This window comes from Notothenia rossii (genome assembly GCF_949606895.1).
Source record: "Notothenia rossii genome assembly, chromosome: 8".
Taxonomy (NCBI): Eukaryota; Metazoa; Chordata; class Actinopteri; order Perciformes; family Nototheniidae; genus Notothenia; species Notothenia rossii.
This window is the reverse complement of record NC_136906.1, coordinates 15,468,388-15,491,159: the sequence shown is the minus strand read 5'-3', so window position 1 is coordinate 15,491,159 and position 22,772 is coordinate 15,468,388. Positions and strand designations below refer to the sequence as shown.

General features: G+C 43.2%; 1 protein-coding gene across 3 annotated transcripts in view; it reads left to right on the top strand.

Annotated features, from left to right (window-relative positions):
- Nucleotides 1-22,772, top strand: part of cep112 (centrosomal protein 112) — a 101,458-nt gene that overhangs the window by 78,282 nt on the left and 404 nt on the right. For all 3 annotated transcript variants that reach the window (XM_079646488.1, XM_079646487.1, XM_079646489.1), the window contains 3 exons: nucleotides 13,241-13,330; nucleotides 20,876-20,977; nucleotides 22,322-22,386. In XM_079646488.1, coding sequence (XP_079502614.1) covers nucleotides 13,241-13,330; nucleotides 20,876-20,977; nucleotides 22,322-22,386 — 257 coding nt within the window. The remainder of the gene's footprint in view (nucleotides 1-13,240; nucleotides 13,331-20,875; nucleotides 20,978-22,321; nucleotides 22,387-22,772) is intronic.

Here is a 22,772-nt window from a genome sequence, read left to right as displayed (position 1 = left end):
GGGTTCATGCCGCTATGAGGGGGCCTCACCTCTTCATCTGAAGCGCAAATGGGCCAGTCTATCCGCCGTTTAGTCCACTAGCCCCCCCCCCCCGCTCACGACACACAGGTTGGGCAGGGGCGGCCCTGTAGGTAGATCATTTGGGCGTGGTCATTTTAAAAGTAGCTCCCAAGCTGAAAAAGTGTGGGCACCCCTAGTAACTTCATTTATGATTGTAGTAATGAATCAGAGCAACATGTTGCAATATTGTAATATGATATTGATATTTTTGTACGTAGCACTTTTCTTATCAAGGTTACAAAGTTCTTTCCTGAAAAAGAAATCAAGTCTTACAAAACATGTCGATAGCAATATAACATTTAAATAGATGTAAGCCTCTTTCAATGCTCCCACATTTTTTCCCACATGTTTTATATAGATACATATATTTAGAATCAAGCAGTGAGTAACTATTGCTTTCTTTTGTATAATACATACACTATCCCATCTAATGTGGGGGATTCAAAGCTGTATGGCTGCCAGCATCTGCACCAGCTCTGGTCAATCTTCAAGGTGCCATTTTATCCATCTCTCTAATCTTCCTATCTCGTTATTCTCCCAGCAGTCTTGTCTACTTCCTGTCCTGTGTAAGTGGTTTATGTAGTGTTCATCTGCAAACGACAACCTTTAGACTAAGAGAACGGGGGGCGTCCATAAACTACATCCTTAAAAAAGCCTTGTCTGGATTTGACTTTTATGGAGTAGACACAGGTCGCTTTTCTTTTGTTGAAGCAAGGTCACAGTTTGTATCCACACGCTCTGTCATCTTTATGGCTAGCTGCAAACTCCATAGTGTCTTTAAGTGGCTTGTGTGCTCTGTGTCTGGCTGAATCTTATAAATATGTCTGCTGTTCCCCGCCAGTGTTCAGTCATTTAATGTGACAACGGTAGCTCAGGAAAGTTGCACTGTGTCTAGTGTGTGACTGCCGCGTACAGTGTGACGCTTTTTGTAGATAAAAACAGAAGTTCCTGATATTCCTCTTCTGTGCGTATTTCTTATTGGGACTCGCAGGTTTCTGCCTCTTGCCCTAGCAACCAGACTGGGACACGGTGGCAGTTGATTGGGTGTGGCTCCCTAAATAAAGAGTTGTTGTGTCTAGGATCAGGACATGTTTCCAAACACAACCTTGTCTGTTTGTGGTTCGCAGCTGCCTATATAGTAAGGAGTCAGATCTGTGAGCCACCCCCACACCCCCCCACACCCCCCCTCGCTCGGAAATGTCAGTTTGCTCCGGCCTGCACTGGACCTGCTGCACACCTAATGCCTGAAATGTCTGTTGTTATCCATATGATTGACAGTAAAGGCTGGTAGTGGTTATGTGGCCAAAGTCATTCAGTCCAGATGATCTTTTTAGAATCTCTTTGTCACTCATTCAGAAACACATTCAACATTTAAAAAGAAAAAGCTTCAGGAAGTTATCTTAAGCGGGGAAAGACGAGCTGATTACTTTTTAAAGTTTGCTCGTTAAAAACGACGGAAACCTAATTTCACCATGATGCAGCTACACATACTTGGGCAGGGTGTATATATAGCATGAGCATAAAGACGATATTTCAAAATCGTAAATATTAAACATGTTAAATACATTGTAATCTTCTATCCTATTGTGTGTTGTGGGGAACCATGAAAATGTCATCACGTCAGTATTCGTGGTGTCTGTCTACACAAATCTTTAAGTGTGGGCCGGCTTTTACACTTGATGTACATTACATCTTAAATAAAAGTGTTTTTTATTATGTAATGGTGTTTAATGTAGACTTGGTGGCACTAACTATGGCTTTGATTGTTCATATTGTTGTAATCTAACTATACCATGACACACACACACACACACACACACACACACACACACACACACACACACACACACACACACACACACACACACGCACACACGCACACACACACACACACACACACACACACACACACACACACACACACACACTGTCTCCCCCGTTGTACGCTGTGTTACAAGTCACGGGCCTTGGCATCTGTGTTGGGAGCAGACAAAGGCATTCTGTCTCCATTATCTGTATCCTCATTATTACGATCCCCCCTGTGTTAACCACCCGCTAATGAGACTTCAATTAATGGTTTGAATGCTTATTAAAGGGCCAGACATGAGTGGAAGGAATAATCAATGGGGGAGAGGAAGGTAAGATTTGTCAAACAGCAAGAACAGTATAAAAATAAGATAAATATTTGGTGTAAACTTGAAAGAAGAGGGATAGGAGATTGATGAGATGGTGCACAATGAAGGGGAAGAAAGAGAGGAAGAACCAACAAAGGGGTGGAGGAAGTGTGAGGATTGAGACAGCAAACAGAAGGACAAGGGAAGAAAAGCGAGAGAGAGAGACAAAAAAGCCTGAAAGAAATGGCGGAGAGCTGTCAGTGGGCCATCGAGGGAGTGTGTCGCCTGCTGACATTGTTTCCATGCTGCTCACTTCAAAGGGCTCGGATTATGAAGAGAGCGAGGGGCTTCAGACAATGGGAGGGGAAGAAAATAACATCAAAGTTAGCCGCGCATTTGAATTGGGATAATCCCAAAACAGTTGTTCAGAATGCATGCTGCACCGGATCAGATGTCCCTTTTTTTTTTTTTTTTTTTTTCATCGCCAGGCCCGTTCAGCCATTTCTCCTGAATTTAGCTCCCTCTGTGGCTCTACTGTACTTGTGACTTCTTAAATATGGGTGTTAACCGCGGAGACCGTTGCATCTCGTAAAGCCCTTTTTTAGAACAACGTAGTACAGTTAAGTATGCTCATTATCTGGGTTTTTATGTATAAGTGACATTTTTGGTGGAGTATTTTTGAATGTGTGTGTGTGTGTGTGTGTTCATGTAGGAATAAGCACTTGAGTGGGTGCCTGCTTGGTGTATACTTGTATTGCAGGGCTTTCTCAGTTTTAATAGGAAATGGACTAAATCAAATAGTGTGTGTTGCAGACGTGACGTGTGCAGCTAGTGCGATCGCCTGTTGAGATAAATGAGCAGAAAGACTTTTGGGCACTACAGTAAGTAACTTTGATCTGTTTTAACCCTATAGCTCAATATGATACTTTTTATACATTAACTTTTCAAATAAATTACCTTTTCTTTCTATGAAAGGGCTTCCTGTACTGTTGAACCCAACTCTCAAAGTTTTAGCCTCTTTTAGCTCCTTGTTTTGCTTTTTATGTTTCACACATGAATATAGTGGAGTGGGAAATTCAAAAAGATGTGGACTAAACCTCAACACATCCATGAATCAGGAACAGGAAGTTGACATTTCACACATTGGATAACAAATAAAGAGAAACATGTAAATTGCCCTTCCAATTGTTCACATTACTTCCTACCTTTGTTGCCTTTGAATGATATCACAATCGGAATTGCAGCCAGTTATATTTAGGTTACCAATTATCTCATAATGGGCAAGCCAGGAGTGGGCAGTTTAAGCACTCTGGATCCAGGCCGTTGTGTCAAAGGACTGTCGAAGGTGAAAGCAACATGAAAGTGTGTTTGCTTTCATCTGTCCAGTCTCTTCATATCAGTTAAGGGGAACTGGAACCAATATAGAGGAAGCCTGTGCAGCACATTGGGACATAGCCAGCGTTTAGGTGAGAGGATTATTCACTTCCTGATGTCATCTGTTTTTCTTACATGTGGTTTTTTGGAAAAATGTCTAAAACCTGGATGTTTTTTTCCCTTCATGAGACGCAGGGGGTGGAGGTGAATGTGAAGTTTAATAGGGAGGTTATTGGGATTACTTTAGTACACGATGTGTGCGTGTGTGGCCGTGTGCACAGGCAGTGTGTTTGCCTGTGTGTGTGAGAGAGAGAGTGTGCCTGAAATGTGCAGCTGCCAAATCTGACAGAACTCAAGCCCACATTAGCCTGCCAAGAGAAAGGTACAAAGACACACACACACACACACACACACACACACACACACACACACACACACACAGGCCTTGTCTCTTCTCTCTTCTCTCTCACACCCTATATCTTTCCAACTCTGTATCTTCGAACTGTTTCTGTCTCAAACTCTCTGTCTGTCTCCACACACACACACACACACACACACACACACACACACACACACACACACACACACACACACACACACACACACACACACACACACACACACACACACACACAAGCACACATGCTCACCTCGCCCTGCCAAAAGGGAGAGGTGGCTGGTGAATAAACAATGGCACTCCGCCCATAGTGTCACCCGCCTGGGCTTTGATCAGCACCGCTGTTCCTGCTCCCCACAGCAGTGCTTCCTGTCTTTCTGCCTGCCTAATGTTGCCATGCGCGCACACACATCCATAACTTAGTGTTCATGTCTCATTCTTATACATCGGCCTCCATATATACTATCTCCCCATTCTCGCCTCACTAAATCTTTAGCTGTATCTTTCTGTCCCTCAGACTGGCTCACAAACATAGCTTTGAGTTAGTTCCCTTGTCTATACTTCTTTCAATAGTGTAGCATTCTCTAACACACACCCACATGTTCTCACACACATACACACACACAGAGGGATACACGCTTTTGATCCTGGCCCATCCAGGAGTAACTTGTAGCAAGTCAAAGAGAAGGTCCTGTTGTAGTGTCCTCTGGGTGAAATGACAGTAGACACATTACATAATGCAACACAGTGACCATTGTCTCACTGTGTTTGAGGATGACAGCGAATACATGAGGTGCACTGTGCTTTATACACTTGACATTGTGGGGTGTACATGTCTTTGTCGGATTGAGATGGAGTCCATGTGATCGACTTGCTCTTGCTTTTACGCTTGCACACCAGTAATGAGGGACAAGGCTCTGTACACACACACACACACACACACACACACACACACACACACACACAGCCACACAAACATGCCGACATTCAAGGGGGCTAGCTGGAGCAGCTGCAGTTTGTCTGTAGTTCTGTAGTTATATATGCATTAGTTTCTGAGGGGGTTGAAAGGATGACTTTGCCTGTGGGAAGGAATGGCAGCAGTGGATCAAGAACAGGTGTGCTGGAGACCCTCTGTTGCAGAGGCAAAGAGCTGCTTCAATGTGTGTGTGTGTGTGTGTGTGTGTGTGTGTGTGTGTGTGTGTGTGTGTGTGTGTGTGTGTGTGTGTGTGTGTGTGTGTGTGTGTGTGTGTGTGTGTGTGTGTGTGTGTGTGTGTGTGTGTGTGTGTGTGTGTGTGTGTGTGTGTGTGTGTGTGTGTGTGTGTGTGTGTGTGTGTGTGTGTGTGTGTGTGTGTGTGTGTGTGTGTGTGTGTGTGTGTTCTGTTCGTGTGTCTGTCTGTGTCCTTCAACACGTGTCCGTGTTCTTTGTGTCAACCTTGAACTGCGCATTTGTTTACTGAAGCTTAAGCCATCTGTCACTTCTTTGTTTTCTGTGTGTGTGGGATAGAATACAACTTTCACAGTTCACTTTTTTACTTTAGTATATATTAAATAGTACGAATGACTCAGTAATACTGTCAATCTCACTGAGCAACAACACCAACACACAATAAAATGTGATAAACAGAGCTAACTTTAGCAAGGCAACAAACGGTATGAAACTCAGGCGTAGGCTGACTAAACTGCAGTTAACAGATGTGAGATGTTTTTTTTAATGAATTTGTTAGGGGGAAATTATTTAGCCTACAGAAGTTGAGATTGCTTGTATTGTTTTAGCCTTGTGTTATCCACCTTCTCATTGTGCTCGCTCAGTTTTAGCTAAAATAACTATGAAGTATTGTGAGGAGTCCCGGGTGCTGTCCATTATGTGGCTTATGTGACCATTGTGCTCTTAAATCCTAAAAGGAGCGAGAAGACTGTAGTGCTGTCAACAGGGCTGCACTCAACTTCCAGTTCAGAACTGTTTTGCCCTTTCTATTAGCACTGCTGTCCGCTAGAAATGTCTCATCTAGGATCTGTATATGTAAGGTAATGATCCCTCTTTCTCTCTTACACTCAGACTCTCTGTATGTATCTTTGTAAGCTCCAATCGGCCTGGTCTGTGTATATGTTAGTGTGTGTGTACAACTCTACGTGTGTGCCTAGTGTTGGCTGATTGATGACTTTTCCGGCTGTGGGCAAATTCCCGGCACCGTTTGATCCACATATCAGAGGAGGTGGAAGTAGGAGAGAGAGAGAGATAACATTCCAGGATGCAGCTAGGGAACGTGGGAATCTCATAGAGTACATACTCCATTCTCGGACAACAAGCGGAAATTACTCATTAAACCCGAGGCCTAATGCTATTTACAAAGAAACCATCAGGGGCTAATGTCTTCCCCCTTTCAAGAATCCCAAGTATAGATAAATCCAGGCTGTAGGCAGAAGTAGACAAGCCGCCATTACTGTGGTGGCACCTCACTTGTAAACTTGTGAATAACGCTGTAATGTATGCACGCAAAGGATTTCTGAAGCCAATAAATCTGTCTAGCAAATCCTGTAGAACTGGTTATATGTTAAAAGATATACGAAGCAAATGGCATTTAGATACATTTTATAACATACTGAAAGTCCACTTAATCTCTGCTACCTGAAATCAATTTAACTTTCCTAAATCTCCGCCTTTTTTTAAATGTTCACGTTTCAACCACATTCTGAACAGATTTCGATAAAGTACCGATGGGTAGCAGCTTCTCATATCTTTTGTTAGCTTTACACTCTTTTTTTCGGGCACATAAAATCGTGTCTTTTTACATATTTATTTGTATAATATTTGTATCAACAGTGCTTTTCTGGTAAGATCCTGAACACTCAATCCAATCTAAAATAAACGGGGGTCTTTGTTTTATTTAATCTTTTTGAGACGAGTGTTTTAAGCCTGTGAGTGTATGTGCAAGTTTAGCTAAACTTTACATCCATTAAATAATATACTATTTGATAAACAGAATATATGTATGTGAGCCCATGCAAACACACACGCACACACACACACGTACAAATACTCACAGGGCATATGGTGCATATTTCAGAGTTGTTTCCTATTCTCTTTCTACTGCAGCTCACAGCAGCTGAATGAGACAGAGACGGAAAGATAGAGAACAGTGTGTTACCCCTGCGGGCACAGCGGGGTTGCAACATGTCTTCATTACCATGGCAATTGTCTTCCTATTTTCATCAGTACTGGGAAAGGCTCCTCCATAACTGTGCCGACATGTGTGCATATTGCAATAGACGAGATACTCGTTCTGTTTGCTGCTCAGGAGCTTTTGCTGCTGCCGCCATCACAGCAGCTTCCCACTTTAGCTCCAAATCAAGTCACTTCATACCAATATCAGGGATAGTGGTCCACCACTAAACCACCTTTCTATTCCTGCACACAGACAGCAAAGCAAAAGTTTCACTTCTCTAACACCTCAGGAAGAAGACCTCTCTCCTCCTCCTCCTCCTCCTCCTCCTCCTCCTCCTCCTCCTACAGCTTCTCTTACACTCGCTTCTCTACCTTTCCCACAATCCTTTGATAAAAGTGCAGATAAAAGAGAGTCTGTGCTCATCTCTCTGGCCATCCACCTCTCCTTGAGGTTAGCACCTCCTTTATTATTTACTATTAGATCAGTAGACACACACACACAGCACCTTGTTCTTCTAAAGCCGCTGTGTGTGTGTGTGTGTGTGTGTGTGTGTGTGTGTGTGTGTGTGTGTGTGTGTGTGTGTGTGTGTGTGTGTGTGTGTGTGTGTGTGTGTGTGTGTGTGTGTGTGTGTGTGTGTGTGTGTGTGTGTGTGTGTGTGTGTGTGTGTGTGTGTGTGTGTGTGTGTGTGTGTGTGTGTGTGTGTGTGTGTGTGTGTGTGTGTGTGTGTGTGTGTGTGGGCATTGTCTCTTTGCTTATGTATGTCTGTGTGCTACGTGCCCCTTGTGTTTGTTTCTGTTCTTACCCTTTCGCTTGTGTGTGTGGTTGTGTGTGTGTCCTTGGCTGGAGGCGCTGCAGTGTGAGGTTTTTCGCTGCTGTCTGAAGTCGTCCAGCCTCAGTGTCATTAGAGGATCTCTTTAATCCAGACTTTGGGAGAAACTTCTGACAGCACGCTGCAAATAGAAGGCCCCGCCGCACATGAAGAGCAGCTCGGCTCCTAACAAAACACCAAGTTTAAAGAGGCCCCTGGCCTTTTTTCCTCCTCCCTCTATTCCCTCTTTTCTTTCTTCTCTGCTTTTTTTCCTGCCCTCTGTTGCTTTTACTTCACCCTAGGGAAACATGCCTGCCTTATCTGCGCAGGAGGACCACCCAGGAAAGATGACTCAGGTGTGTGTGTGTGTGTGTGTGTGTGTGTGTGTGTGTGTGTGTGTGTGTGTGTGTGTGTGTGTGTGTGTGTGTGTGTGTGTGTGTGTGTGTGTGTGTGTGTGTGTGTGTGTGTGTGTGTGTGTGTGTGTGTGTGTGTGTGTGTGTGTGTGTGTGTGTGTGTGTGTGTGTGTGTGTGTGTGTGTGTGTGTGTGTGTGTGTGTGTGTGTGTGTGTGTGTGTGTGTGTGTACATCACTAGAATTGTACACTCATTTGTGAGTGTAGCACTCGCATTTTTAGAACTTTTTCTGTTAATATTAATGCATGCCTATACCTGCTTGGATGGCTCTGAGCGGTGCGTTTGTTGGTGCGCGTGTGCCTCGCTAATCCTTTGAGCCAAAGTTTGGGAATGAAAGGCAGAGGCACATTGCTGATGGAAAGGTGAGAGAGGCCTTCAAGCTCCCGACTGTGGGACTGAGCAGCAGAGGTTCTCTCCATCTCTTCACTCCGGCCGTGCACCTTCTCCTTCATGTCCCTCTGTTCTTCAGTATCTGTCTGTCATTCTCACCTTTCTGAAATGTCTATTCTTCTCCCTGATATTCTCCACCTGTCCTACCTTATCAGGCTTTTTGCTTACTTTTTTATTCCTTCATGCACCTTTCATTCACTACCTTCTCCTTTCCCTCCTTCTATCACTCCCTTAGGAAATCTGATTCCCCCCTTCTTCCTGGCCTGTTCACAATGATCCCAGTCTGCATGACTGATAAATACCATATCACCCTGAGCATCTGGATACACTTTGGCCATATTATTAGTGGCCATTCACGCACTTTCACACGCTAAACACTATAGAAACATGTGTGTGTATACAGTACAGATTTAAGGCTGTCAGGAAGTTAGACAAAAGAAAATGAGGCAACAGACTAAAGCTGCAACACCTGGAGAGATGTTTCTCCAATTGTGTTTAAAAATGCACTCTCATATTTACCTGTAACTTATTTGAATAAAGACACTGTTATTATTATTCATATAAATGTGCAAATACATGTTAATGTTTGCCCAAAGGCTAGCAATGGATAAAAGTCCAAGTCAGACACGGATATTCCAGTCTGACGCAGTTGGAATATCAGTGTCTACTTCATTGTGTTGTTTTATTGCTTTCAGTAGTCTTTTTCTCTTTTTTGTGGTTACATGTTTGAGTTAGTAAGATAAAAGTAAATTGTACACCTTACCACAATATGCCAGGATATCCATTATGTCTGACAGTGCTGAAGACTAAAGATTTCCGAGGCCCTTTCTGACTCACAAAGTGCTTCTATTCATCAGCAGATTCAACACATATGATTGTATTAATGAAATGACAAGTGTTGAACTTCTTCCCCTCAGAGTTGTTTACAACAGATCAGATACAGAACCCACATCAAAGAGACACACACGTCACCAGTGAGGCCCACTAAGTCAGCCTTACTTCCCAGAAGACCTGCTCCAGAAATGCTGTGTCACAGTGCGGGGAATCAGAAGTGGGTTTAGAAAGGGGAGTGGTGGGGGGGGGGGGGGGGGGGGGGTGGTTTGTCAGGGTCTTCTTTGTCAGCCACACTGCTGCCCCTAAGGGAATGATCTGGGTGAGATAAGGGTCACAGTAGGGAAATGTTGGAGGAAGAAAGGGAAATAATTACAAGTACTTGCTTGATAATCCAGAAAGTAGCAATACTTATTATTAGTGATCAGGAATTAAAGGTGTCCACTTTTCCATGTCTTTTATGCATAACCATGTGTCCCCTTAAGAGATTCTGAAAGTTTCAGGAAAGAATATTCTCTCTCTTTTTGTCCTGATCCATTTATATAAAAACCTGACTGAAAATGAGCTGATCAGATGTCGGCCACTTTATGATGTAATAACGGTTTTTTGGCTTGTGTAACCATTAGCCAATAACCAACAAGGTAACCCCACCCCCACCTTATCACCTGAATCTCCCCCTAGAGCAGGGGTTCCCAAACTTTTCAGCCCGCGACCCCCAAAATAACAGTGCCAGAGACTGGCGACCCCTGTCGACGGGGGGGGGGGGGGCTAGTGAATTAATTTCAGTTTTCCGCACTCTCGCGGGAATATCTCCACAATGGAGCGAGCTTAAGTTTCACTTTCGATTGCATGATATAGCCCAGCGCAACACCTCCGTCAAGCATGTTGCCACTTGTTTGTACCATTTTCAGGCGATGTAATCTGTTCTAGAAAAACTATGTGTTTTTTAGGATTTCAAGAAGCATATCAAACAAACAATGGATGTATTTTATGAACATTTATCCATGCTGAAAGATTTAGATGTGTTAGGAGTGAGATAGAGATTATTATCTAATATATGCATCTGATGAAGCATTGCATGAAGTCTGTTGATGATCAGAGGCTGTTGTTGGGGCTGCATAAACGTTTTTTTATTTTTGTTTTGTAGACAGACCATGCAGGCCTCAGAGAGTTAAACTTGAGCCTGCGAATATAGTTTTATTGTATTTTTTGTTTTGAAAATCCACAGCGGAGGTTTGTGTCGTACTACATGCGGTGTATTTTGCATATCTCTCAGTAGCCAACAATCTGTGAGTCTGTTGGCTCGGACATAAACTCGTGTTTAAAATAATACTACATAATAAATGTAGTCTACATTTCATAATAAGAGGTGTAAAACCTGAGAGGATTTTAAATCGCATTTGAACTAAATGCTTATACAATCTGTATTTGTATTTGTATTGTTGATTTAATGTGTGAACGAGGCGATATAGAGAAGGTTAAGCTGTCATTATTAGGTTGTAATTTGTTATATACTGTTGGAATGGGTAACCAGGCCTATTGTTTTTGGATATTTGTGGAGTTAGGTGGTCCATGAGTGTTTTTTATTGGTTAAGTGGTCCTTGGTATGAAAAGGTTTGAGAAACACTGCGCTAGTGGGTTGTCAAAGGGGGAGCCTCGTTGCGGGGAAATTATACAGATGGCTAGTCCGCCCCTGAAAATGTCTATGCAAACGTTATTATTAATAATAATAATTTTTTTTTTAAATAGAAAAAAAATGTATACTTTTTTTTTTTTTTTTTTTTCATTTTAATTTTGTAATCATCTCGCGACCCCCACTCGATGTCTCGCGACCACCTGGGGGGTCGCTTCCCCCACTTTGGGAACCCCTGCCTTAGAGCACCATTGTGTTCTTTTTAGCCAAATATCTCGCGTGGGGATGGGCTCCTTATTTTTCATCTAATGTAACAGACAGAGAATCAGCACTTTTGAAACTGGGCTGAAACAGAGGGGATTATGGGATGCTGCAATGATCTGTTTGCTATTTGGAGCCAAACACTTCAGAGACATGTTTGTATATATCTGAGACCTATTATATATTGATGAAAAACAGTATAATAGTGGACCTTTAACAATGTGCTTTGACCTTCGATTCAGATTCGGAAAAAGGAAAGGAACCAACCTCACGCTGACATGCTTTGGTCACTGGAATCAGAAGTCTTATATAAAAAGCTTAATCTCCACCAAAAAAACATTTTCTTCTGTCGCCGAGCCTTTTGATTCACCAACAAACAAAATGAAATGATGAAATCGAAGGCACGGGGTTGGTCTGGATGTGGATGTGGGCTGTGATGGGATCGTGACTGGCTAAGAAATACCCTGATTAATAGGATCAACGCGCTGGAAAACCAGCTGCCTTTCATGCTGCAGAGCTAAGGCTGACCTCAACATGCTCCAGAATCATAATAGTCTAGTAACGCTTGTTGATCTAGAAATCCATCTGCCAGAGGCTTAAATTAGCAGCAGTGCCAAGGAAAGAGCTACATTATAAAGCTCATTTCACCGGGTCAAAGCAGTTCAGGTATGGGTTCACGCTATGGCGCTATCCTATTAAAAGAACAATGATTACAATTTAAAGAAAATGTAAGGTGAATTTCTCACAGATTTAGCAGGTTTCAATTTCAGGTTTCAGAGTGTTGCTACCTAGAAGTTCAACCAGGCCCTGAAGCCTAACCGTGTGTGTGTGATTTATGTGAGTGTAGTGTGTTGTAGATCTGGCCGGTCATGCCTATCACCTGGACTTTGTTTCCATCAACTCTGAGAATCAGCGAGGCAACACCTGGCCCACTCACTCAACTCTACTGGGAAGACACTCTGAGGATGTTGACGCTAGCCAGTGTGTGTGTGAGACTGTGTGTGAGACTGTGTGTGAGACTGTGTGTGAGACTGTGTAAATCTGTGCTTTTATGTTCAGGTGTGTGTGCGTGCACTTGAGCGCATATCACTCTCTCTCTCTCTGCTTTTCATGCCGACTAATCAAAGTCGAAGTGTCCACATGTGCACTCGAAACATCTGGTTCTATGTGCATTCAGGAACTGCACATTTCTTTCCACTGCTATCACTTACAGGCAGAGAGGAGGGAAAAGAAGTCCTTCACACATACACTGCATTCTCTTTCTTTATTTGACGCCTGAATCTTAGGAAGCGAAATAGATTACATTTGTATTGCCACCATTTTGATCAACTCATCTATGTGTTGTAAATCACTGAGTGATACAGTACGTCTCTCTTTTCACCCCCAAATAAATAAAAGACTCTTAAAAGAATGCTACTTTACTAAATCCTATGGAAGCTGGCTAATTCCCTGAGTGAGCAAGTGTCTCGTTCTGTATGCTCTTGTCTAGAAAGGAGTCTTGTCTTAATGAGGCCAGCTTGCCAGTAATTACTGTCATGACTGTATTATTAGCCTTTTAACACGCAAATACTAATCACAGGCTGGATCTCGCCTCACGGTCCCAGCTTCTGTCTGCCTCTCTCCGTCCTGAATATTCTCTCAGTGGCTCTGGCTGTGTTGATTGTGTTTTCTCAGTTTCAGCCTGAATGTAACTGTAGTTTATCATTTTGCATCAGTTACACATTACACCGCACAGATCTGAGTTGCTTTTCCGTCAGTCACCCTACACCACTGAATCTGTCTCTCCCTTCCTCCAGGCTCTGCAGGAAAAGGTGGAGAGTCTGCAGAGGCAGCTGCACAGCTCGGAGAAGAAGCTGCTCAGCAAAGAGCTGGATTCTGAAGAAAAGGTAATACACTCACTTATGTTCTCTCTCTAATGCGTCGGGTATTCACATGAGAGGCGGGCGGTCTCTTACTCAAACCTACCTGCTCCTCACCATTACTGTTGCATCACTGCTGCTGCCCTCAGACTTCTTATTCATCATGCCGGGCTTTTTTTTTGGAGTTGAATGCCCCTGTTCAACCTCCATCTCTACCCCCCTCCGATCACCTGGTATCCCTAGCCTCTCAGTTGCTATCCTGACTAGACCCTCCAGGGGGCCACAAAAGACAAAAAGAAAAGGATTACTCCCTCTTTTCTCCCCCCCCCCCCTCCCCCCTCCTCCATCAACTCTATCATCTCATTCTCCTGTTCAGAGCCACACATATGCCCCCTCGCACATTTCCCAAATTCCTTGAGATTTGGCTTCAAGAGCCAGCGCCTAGGGCCAGGAATGCCACCACCGCCTGCGTTCAGAGGGAAGCCTCTGTGTGCGCACACACACTCCCCATTGCTCCCCAGAATGCCCTGTAATCAGGCTCTGTTTTGACCTTGACACACAGAGAAGAAAGCACTAATGACTACACTCACACAGGAGGCGCTTCTTTGTACTGTTGTATGTACACCAAAGGCATTCATCCTCTAGTGTCCCCTCTGATCCGCCCACTGACCCTTGTACACACTTCACACACTCGTCACACACCTCGGTGTCTGGCTGTCATAAATCTGCAGCAAGGGGTCAGTGGTTTTTAGGAGCCGCTGGTCACTGACCCAGTCCCAGAGGCGCTGCTCGTTGTTTCCGATAACTTAAGAAGAGCCGGACCCCCTGACCCTGCCGTCTGTAATGTCAGATCACTCTGCCTGGATAAGGGTTTCTCTTTTTCCGCTTTGCTAATATGTGTTTTGTTAGTGTTGTTTACTGCACTATCCGTGACTCACAACGCAATCAATTGATGTATTGCTGAAGTGTTTTTTCAGATATTGCCAACATCTCCTGACTTAATATATTATTAACAGATTTTAGTGTGCTGCAAAAACCAAGATTTTTTAAAGTAATGTATCTTTCTCCAAGTGAAGAGCAAATATTTGTGTTTTTCTAAAAGTCATGGTCAAGTTCTGCTCGAAACCCCTATGGCGTACTGTTTTGATATGTCGTGACCATGTATTCAGTTAAAGTATGAGAGGAGTCAATATTGTTCATGTTACTCTAATGCAACACATGTTCTGTTTTCCACAGTGTAGAACTTTGCAAAATGTCATCACATTTTGTGTTAAAACAATAAATAGTGTTGATTTCATAAGATTATTATTAATGGATGTTGATTGCATATTGAACCCTAAATTACTCAAAACCCACTTATTGCGTGTGGTCTACAGAGCTTAGTCTTATGTGGTTAACATTTTTGATAATGGTGCCAGTAAAAAAACACAGATTTTAACACTATTACGAAAAAATGCTTCTTTCTGGTATAAAATCACGACCATGATGTAAATCAGGCAATAAGTCAAAAGAAAAAACGCGTAAACTAGAAACCACTTCTTATTAAGCATTTGGTACCAATTTCACATACTGTAGTTGACATTTTTTTTATTCTCTGCCATAAACACATTTCACTAATTCATCGCAGATTGTTTTGCTGTGACAAAATTGGCAGCAAAGACACAAACAGGAAGTGAGGTCATTGTGGGATAAGAATAAAGGAATCTCATTTCATCAGCTATGTCTGAGCTAAATGCAAACACTACAGATATGACAGTTTGCGCAGGATGTAGAATGATGACATCTGAAGCACACAGGATAGTGAGAGCCTTTTAATTAGGTGCAGCAGCTAACGTTTCAACATAAAGCATGTCTTCATCAGAGGGAGAAGAAGCACTGTAGACATTTGAAATGCCCGCTTCAAGCTGTGTTACCTATATCAAATGTCCTTGAAAACCACATAGAAAACATCATAGAAAGCACGATAGATTCACACAATACATTTAGTCCACCCAATGCTTTTGAGTCATCTCATCTGGGCAGTGGGAAGACGAGCCCTCAGTCTAAATTGGTGCACTTCTTCTTGGTCACATAAATGTTCTGTTTGCAGTGTGATAAGTGTTTCAGCAGAACCTCTACAATGTAGTCAGTGTTTTGAAATTCTTATATATTGTACCTGTTCAGTTATTTCTCAGTTATCACCAATGTCCCTCTGCTGTCATTGCACCCTAAAGCTTCAGACACACAAAAGCGTTTATGCTAAAAACGTTGTTAGTTGCAGTATTCTCTGAAACGGCCGGGTGCACACAAGCAATACAGTTTGTTTCGACACAACAAATCAACATGTGTTGCTAGCAAAACGCTTTAGACCAAACATGCAACTCCTCCATGCCGAGTAGGATTCGCATTTACCCAGAAAGGGGTCACATTTTTGTATTGCCTGTAAACATATTGATTCTGCTGGAAAATTATTTAGTCAAATGTAGATGTCAATAAGAACTTTTTTTTTTTTTTTTAAAGCACTTTCGGCAATACAGGAAAATGTGTTTGTGTTTGGCAACCCATTCTTTTGGCAGATAGTCACAGTTCTTCTCACTCGTCGTCTGAATCACATATTTACTCCAGCCTCCTACTGTACCCTGCTCACACAAGGTCGTGTGTGTGTGTGTGTGTGTGTGTGTGTGTGTGTGTGTGTGTGTGTGTGTGTGTGTGTGTGTGTGTGTGTGTGTGTGTGTGTGTGTGTGTGTGTGTGTGTGTGTGTGTGTGTGTGTGTGTGTGTGTGTGTGTGTGTGTGTGTGTGTGTGTGTGTGTGTGTGTGTGTGTGTGTGTGTGTGTGTCTACTGTACATCTTTCACTTGGTATGTTCATCATACGTGCATTTGCCAACACCGGGTCATTGTTTTTTCTGTATGATAATAAACCTCCACTCTCACTCTCCTCACACTGATATTGCCCTAGTTTATCTGCCAAGACTTGTCTTTGTAATCCGATCCCTCACATGCAGAAACACTCTTTCTGCCCAGACTTCACACAGATGTTGCTTGCCTTCCACTTGTAGGGCCCTCGCAGGCTCCCCCACTCTAAAATGGCGGATCAGCAGATCACGGTGTGGTTCAATTCTCCTTGAAGAGAGGCGCAGAGTGTTGAAAAGTACATCTCTTTGTATAATAATAAAACAGTGGGCACGGTGAACTGCACACGTTTCAGAGGTGTGTTCTCCTGCAACATGGGAGCTTAGTGGAATCAAAAATCAAACAGTTTTTAGTTGTGATGCAGACATGAAAATGCAGAGGAGTTGAACTTTAGTTCTGGAGGTTCAGTTGCTTTCTTGTGTGCTGTTTTTGTTGAAGCACATTACATCAGCAGCTACCAATCAATCACATAGTTCTAACACCTCCAATAAGATCTGGAGCCACTTCTAATCTTCTTTGTCAATTTGTCAAGCGGTTTCTTCTTTCCCTCTCGCAGCAAAGCATTTTGGAATTCAAATCGCTCCTTGGTGAACTCAGAGTGCCAACTCAGTGCACGTGGAGGTGCAAACTTTGTGAGTGGCGTCATTTTTGATGTACCCCCTTGTTCCTGACAAGGTTTTTGTCACTTTGGAACAAGGGGGTATATCAGAAATCTCTTTCCAGCAGCTACTCCCCCCCGCCCCCCCCCCAACCTGTCCCACGCAGGCACACACGCACACCCCAACTTCATTAGCATACATCAAGCTTCAACTTCATTTGAACGTTGAAAGTGTTGAGGGCTTGTTCCTTTCAGCTGGCAGCTGTCAAAAACCACGCCGTGTGACAGTACCAAACGCAAGGGAAAGTCAAAACCACAATCTAAAGACTATATATAGATGAAATGTTGTCATTTTAAGATGACTGGGAGGGGAAAACGACTGCCGCTCCTCGCAGTCTTCAAAACTAGAGAATCCCGCTTCATCAGGAACAAACAAAATCTCATTTAAACAAGAGCGGTGGAGATGAAGCCGGATTTTTCTCCTGAAAGTCAAAGTCCCTTTTCATTGCTTTGGGATATAGTGGCACACTTCTTTTTCCCGCCTTTCCATTCCTCTTTTCTTTTTATGCTCACTCTCATCTAGAGTCCGTCAATGACCAAACCCCGTCAGAAGGTTTGATCAACATTTTGTTCAAAGGAACTCGACATCTGTGCTAATGGTAAGGAAGCTTTTTTTTCATCACATGCCTCCTGCCACCTGTCAGAAAAACAAACACGCCTTTGCTGTAAAAGATTTTTAAAGAAGAGAAAAATGGTGTTTTGCATAAAGTAAAACAGAGATGTGAGAGGAAGGACCCTGAAAGAAGCGAGAAGACTCAAAGCTGAAGGAACAAGTCAGACGTCTTTGGGAAGTTTGAGTTCCTATTTTGAATTGAAATCAATTCAGAGACACGGCGAAGTCAGAAATGTTTCTGTATCTTTTAGCTGAGCATACGTTTCTTTAACAGAGATATTGTTGGAAAAAACGGATGCTGCCTCCACCCACACACATTGCATAGTAAACTAAGCTTTAGTTAGACATGCTGTGGAAAAATGTGATTGCTAGTGCTTAGGTTTGCTACCCTGCAGCAGAAACCTGTGTCTTACGCCTTCAAGTAGATGTACTGCATGTACATGCAGGAAGTAATGTATTTATAATACAACAATACAAAGGGAATGTTTATCTAATGATGGGAAGAATACCACTTTAGAAATTAAAGGCAAAACCCACTTGTTCATGTCTCTTATACACAAACATGTGTCCCCTCTGTGTAAAGAGATTCTGAAAGTTTCAGGAAAACAGATTCGCTCTCTTTTTGTCCTGATCCATTTACCGTAATTTTCGGACTATAAGGCGCACCTGAATATAAGCCGCAGCAGCGGCATACCACTCTCGGTTCCACTTTTACTTTTGCGCGCTACCTGTCTCACTCTTTTCCGGCCTCCAGCTTTTCCTGCTGGAACCCGCCGCTTAAAGGTGGGGGTCCGCGGACCGGCCATAGAGCCCGTAGAGTTAAAGGTGGTGGCCGTTAGCTGTAAAAGTCCATAGATTAGCCGCACCGTTATATAAGCCGCAGCGTCGAAAAATGGGGGAAAAGGCGCGGCTTATAGTCCGAAAATTACGGTATATAGAAACCTGTCTGAAAATGAGCTGATCAGATTTTGGCCACTTTATGATGTCATAACGATTTTTTGGCTTGTGTAACCATTAGCCAATCACCAACCAAGGTAACCCCCCCCCCCCTTATCACCTGAATCTCCTCCTAGAGCACCAATGTGTTCTTTCTAACCAAATATCTCTCAGAGGGGCTCCTTAGGGGGAGGGGGAGGGGCTCCTTATTTTCATCTAAAGTAACAGACAGAGAATCAGCACTTTTAAACAGGGCTGAAACAGAGGGGATTATGGGTAATGCTGCAATGATCTGTTTGGTATTTGGAGCCAAACACTTCAGAGACATGTTTGTATATATCTGAGACCTATCATATATTGATGAAAAACAGTATAATAGTGGACCTTTAATGTTCTGTGTTTTTTTATAATGTTTTTCCCTGTCTTCCACCGTCAGCAGCTGTAATTGCAGTTGACCACAAAGTCATTAGGACGAATTCCAGATACACAACCCTACTGTATCCCATAATACTTTCTGATCCATCCATGCGACTCTACGTACAGTTGTCCCCGTTGATCCCTGTGAGTCCCAGTGAATACGCTGTCGTAGCCTTGCCCATTCTAATGTATGGGAATGAAAATGGAGACAGCATTGCCACAAAGGAGCTTGTAATTTAGGCAGAGCGGATCTCTCATTGCTGTGGCGACGGCACCATACATGAACCAAGAATGCAAACCTAAGGAGCGTGGCTTTTGAAGAATCTAGACTTATATTCAGAGTGGTTGGTAAGGGATGTGTTTATTCAACCATTGTTTATTGCTTTGGTCTGAGGTAGTGGAGTGTGTTTTGTCTTGGCTCGCCATTTTGTTATGACTACAGAAGCTGCTATACATAGATAGACTTTTTTTGAAAATCTGCACTCCCGTAGCTTCAGCAGATTCTTTAAACTACCCAAAATTAAAGCTTCTGAAACCCATTTTCTTTTTGCCACTTGTTTGAAAAGATCGCTCTCAAATTATCCATGACTCCATTCTCACACAGAGAGAAAAACACATATTTCTGTAAACTTAAAATGAATGGGGCAGAAGGAGCCTGAAAGAAACTGGCAAAGTTGTGGCAGTCTAATCTACTGCTCACTGTGCCGAGACAAAGTGAGCGGCTTCACGTTGGGATCATTTATACTGGGGGCTGCTTTGAAGTGCTTCCCAATCCCTTTCATTGTGCCCAGGAAGATTAATTAGCCAAAGCCAGAACAATCAGTTAAATCCACAACAGGAAAATTATTTTAGGAAAACCAATCTTTTTCCCTCCCCCTCACCTCGTTCACGCTCTCTTCACATGAAAGGCCGGACTGATGAGAGGAGAGGGGGGATATTCTTGATGTTTGCTGGACGTTGGCTCTGTCAAAGACATTATGGTGGGTTGAAATGCTCAGACTCTCCCCTGGTTACACCTTGAAATATGTGGGCGAAAACTGTTGCTTTTCACAGCCCCCGCTGATTCCTCCAGCTCTGCTAAACTATTCATCAAGCTCTGAATTAATTGACCGGCAACTCTTTTCAAAACGCTGTAAATGCTTTTACAGTACTGTAAAAGCCCTGTGTTTGTGAATGTGTGTGTGTACATTCATGTGTGTTTGCGGGTTAAAGGGGGGGTTGAGCTAACCAAACCCTTTTCAACTTCTATAATCAGACTCTGGTTTAGTGGAGTGTAATTTAGCCCCAGACAGACTTCCTCCAGTCCTCCCCAGTGGAGCTAGCTAGCTAGCCGTTGCGCTGCTGCTGCTGCGTTTGATGTGTTCTGCCCTCCACCACGGCCCTGTCCTCTTCCAAACCCAGCTGTGTCAGGCCCATAAAATGCATTGTGTCACTTCTGGCTGTAGTCTCCAGCAGCCAGTAGGGGGGGTTGTGCAGAGCGAGTCATGCAGGCCTGCAGACCCCCTGTGGAGATGTGAAGGAGCTGTGAAGAGCGAGGGAATACTCTGAGCCATGAATAAAGAGGGGATACCCACTGTGTGTGTGTGTGTGTGTGTGTGTGTGTGTGTGTGTGTGTGTGTGTGTGTGTGTGTGTGTGTGTGTGTGTGTGTGTGTGTGTGTGTGTGTGTGTGTGTGTGTGTGTGTGTGTGTGTGTGTGTGTGTGTGTGTGTGTGTGTGTGTGTGTGTGTGTGTGTGTGTGTGTGTGTGTGTGTGTGTGTGTGTGTGTGTGCAAGCATACTGTTCACTTTGGGCGCTATCTGGAAATACATGCATGACATGCAAATGTGGATTTGAATAAGTAGCAGAAGCACTTATTCAGCTAAATGTTACTGTATTGTTTTTGTATTATCTCAAGTTGGTTTTAAACCAAATACAATTACAGGTGAAAGTCTTTGCTTGTATGTGTGTGGATATCTATGTTGTATTAATATGAGGTCGTGTACAAATGTGTTTTTAACTATTTATTGTTTAGGTCAATTCAAGTTGACTGTGTGTGTGCCTGTCTTCTGTCTCCTCAGGTGACTGTGGTGCGTCAGGAGTACGAGAAGAAGATCAAGGGTTTGATGCCGTCAGAGCTCAGAAAGGAGCTAGAAGACACCATCAGCTCTCTGAAGGCTCAGGTGAGAGCTGCCACAAACAGATCCGATACAGGCGTGCCCATGACAACCATTCTGGCTTTAAATTCAGGATTGTTAAAAAAAGAAATCTTGGGGGTTCAGGATCTAATTTTCAACCTATAACATATTCCAGCCTTTAACAATTTCAGTAATCCAACCCTTTTGAAACACTATATTGTAAATTGGACAGGTTGTCAAAGTACAGTTAGGTCTCATCAGTTCTTTTGGAATTTCACCTAGCCTTCCTAATAACCATTCAATACTATCGGAAACATAACCCGCACATCCTGTATACTTGTGAGTTATTTGTTTAGTTTTTGGATGTTGCCAATCCTCTTAAACCCACATTTGTCCTTGTCTCTCCATCATCTCACCACTTGCAAAACCACATCCATGTTGTTCCTCTGAGCCGTGTCTCACACTTATATCATCGGGCCCATTTTGACACCGAATATCAATAAAGGGCTTTCACTTTTCTCAGTTTTTCCATTGCAAACAACAGAGGGATTTCTGTAATGGTGATTGAAACATGCAGAACAAGTTTCTGTAAAACAGTCACTCCACAAACCCCTGCCTTGTTCAAATAGGACTCCCCTGATCCCATGTCAGCGTGCAGACCACAGCTCTGTGATCGGATATATTCATAAGATGTAACTCATGCCCAGAGTTCTCTTTCCTCTCATTGCCGACATCTTTGGCTTTCCAAATTAAAGTGCATTATTTGTACATGGTAAAAAAAAAAAAAAGGCAATGAGAGTTTTCATGTCTCTAGAGGCATCCGACCACATTTTTGGTTTTTTTTTTCCACCACAGTGAAGGGGCAAATGAAACGCTAGAACTTTGCTGAGGTCTCCCCCACAGAAAGGAATGTACCCTCTGCTCCAGTACGTTAGTCCCAGAACAATACAGATTCTTTCGGAGACGTGATTATTCTGCCAGGCTCTACATGCCGTGTAAATGTAGATGGGGTTTATTTTCTCTTGAGCCAAAGACACTTCATAAATAAACTCACACTTTGTAGCCAAACAAAAGAATGGTGCCGCCTCCTCCCGCAGCGTCCTAACCTCCTCTATCCTGGCTCATAATCTCCCCTCTGTCCCCTTGTGCCTTAACCCCTCTGCCCTAATCTCCTGACCCCCAACCCCTGCTGTCCTGACCCCTGGACTCAACAACCAAGTCTTTCTTCCACTTAGCTAACCCCCTCCGACCAAAAGCACAATTGACCCAAAGCCATCATACCTTCTCCACTTCCAGTTTCTGTGTTCTGATGCACTTCCCTTATTCTGATGAAACAACTAATCAGAGTATATTTTGAAAAAGACTTTGCATTGTGTGTCCGTGTTGCAGGTGAACTTCCTTCAGAAGAGAGCCTCTCTGCTACAGGAAGACCTGGATGCCTGTCGCAGCAGGAGGTGAGCAGGATTGTTTATATTGTATAGAAACGTGTGCGCACTGTAGATAGTTCATGTGGAAGTTTATGCTTCTGTACAGTACAATGCATGTGTCTTATTTTAACACCAGTGTAAGGTTCTGAGTATGAACATACGTCATTTACTTTGTTATGCAGTGCAGTTGCTTTAGATGAAGTCTTCCAGTGTGGAGGGCTTTGATTTGGCTCCTATCCATCAAACTGTAAGAGCCATTTATGTCTTTATGAGAAGCATCTTAGATATGCAGTGATAAGAGGGCTTGTCAAAAGAAGCTGCCACTCACATCTCAGCGAGCATCTCTCAGGACTGTCAGTCATGCACATCACAGTAAATAAGCAGTTATTTGACTGTACGCTAGCTCACAACTG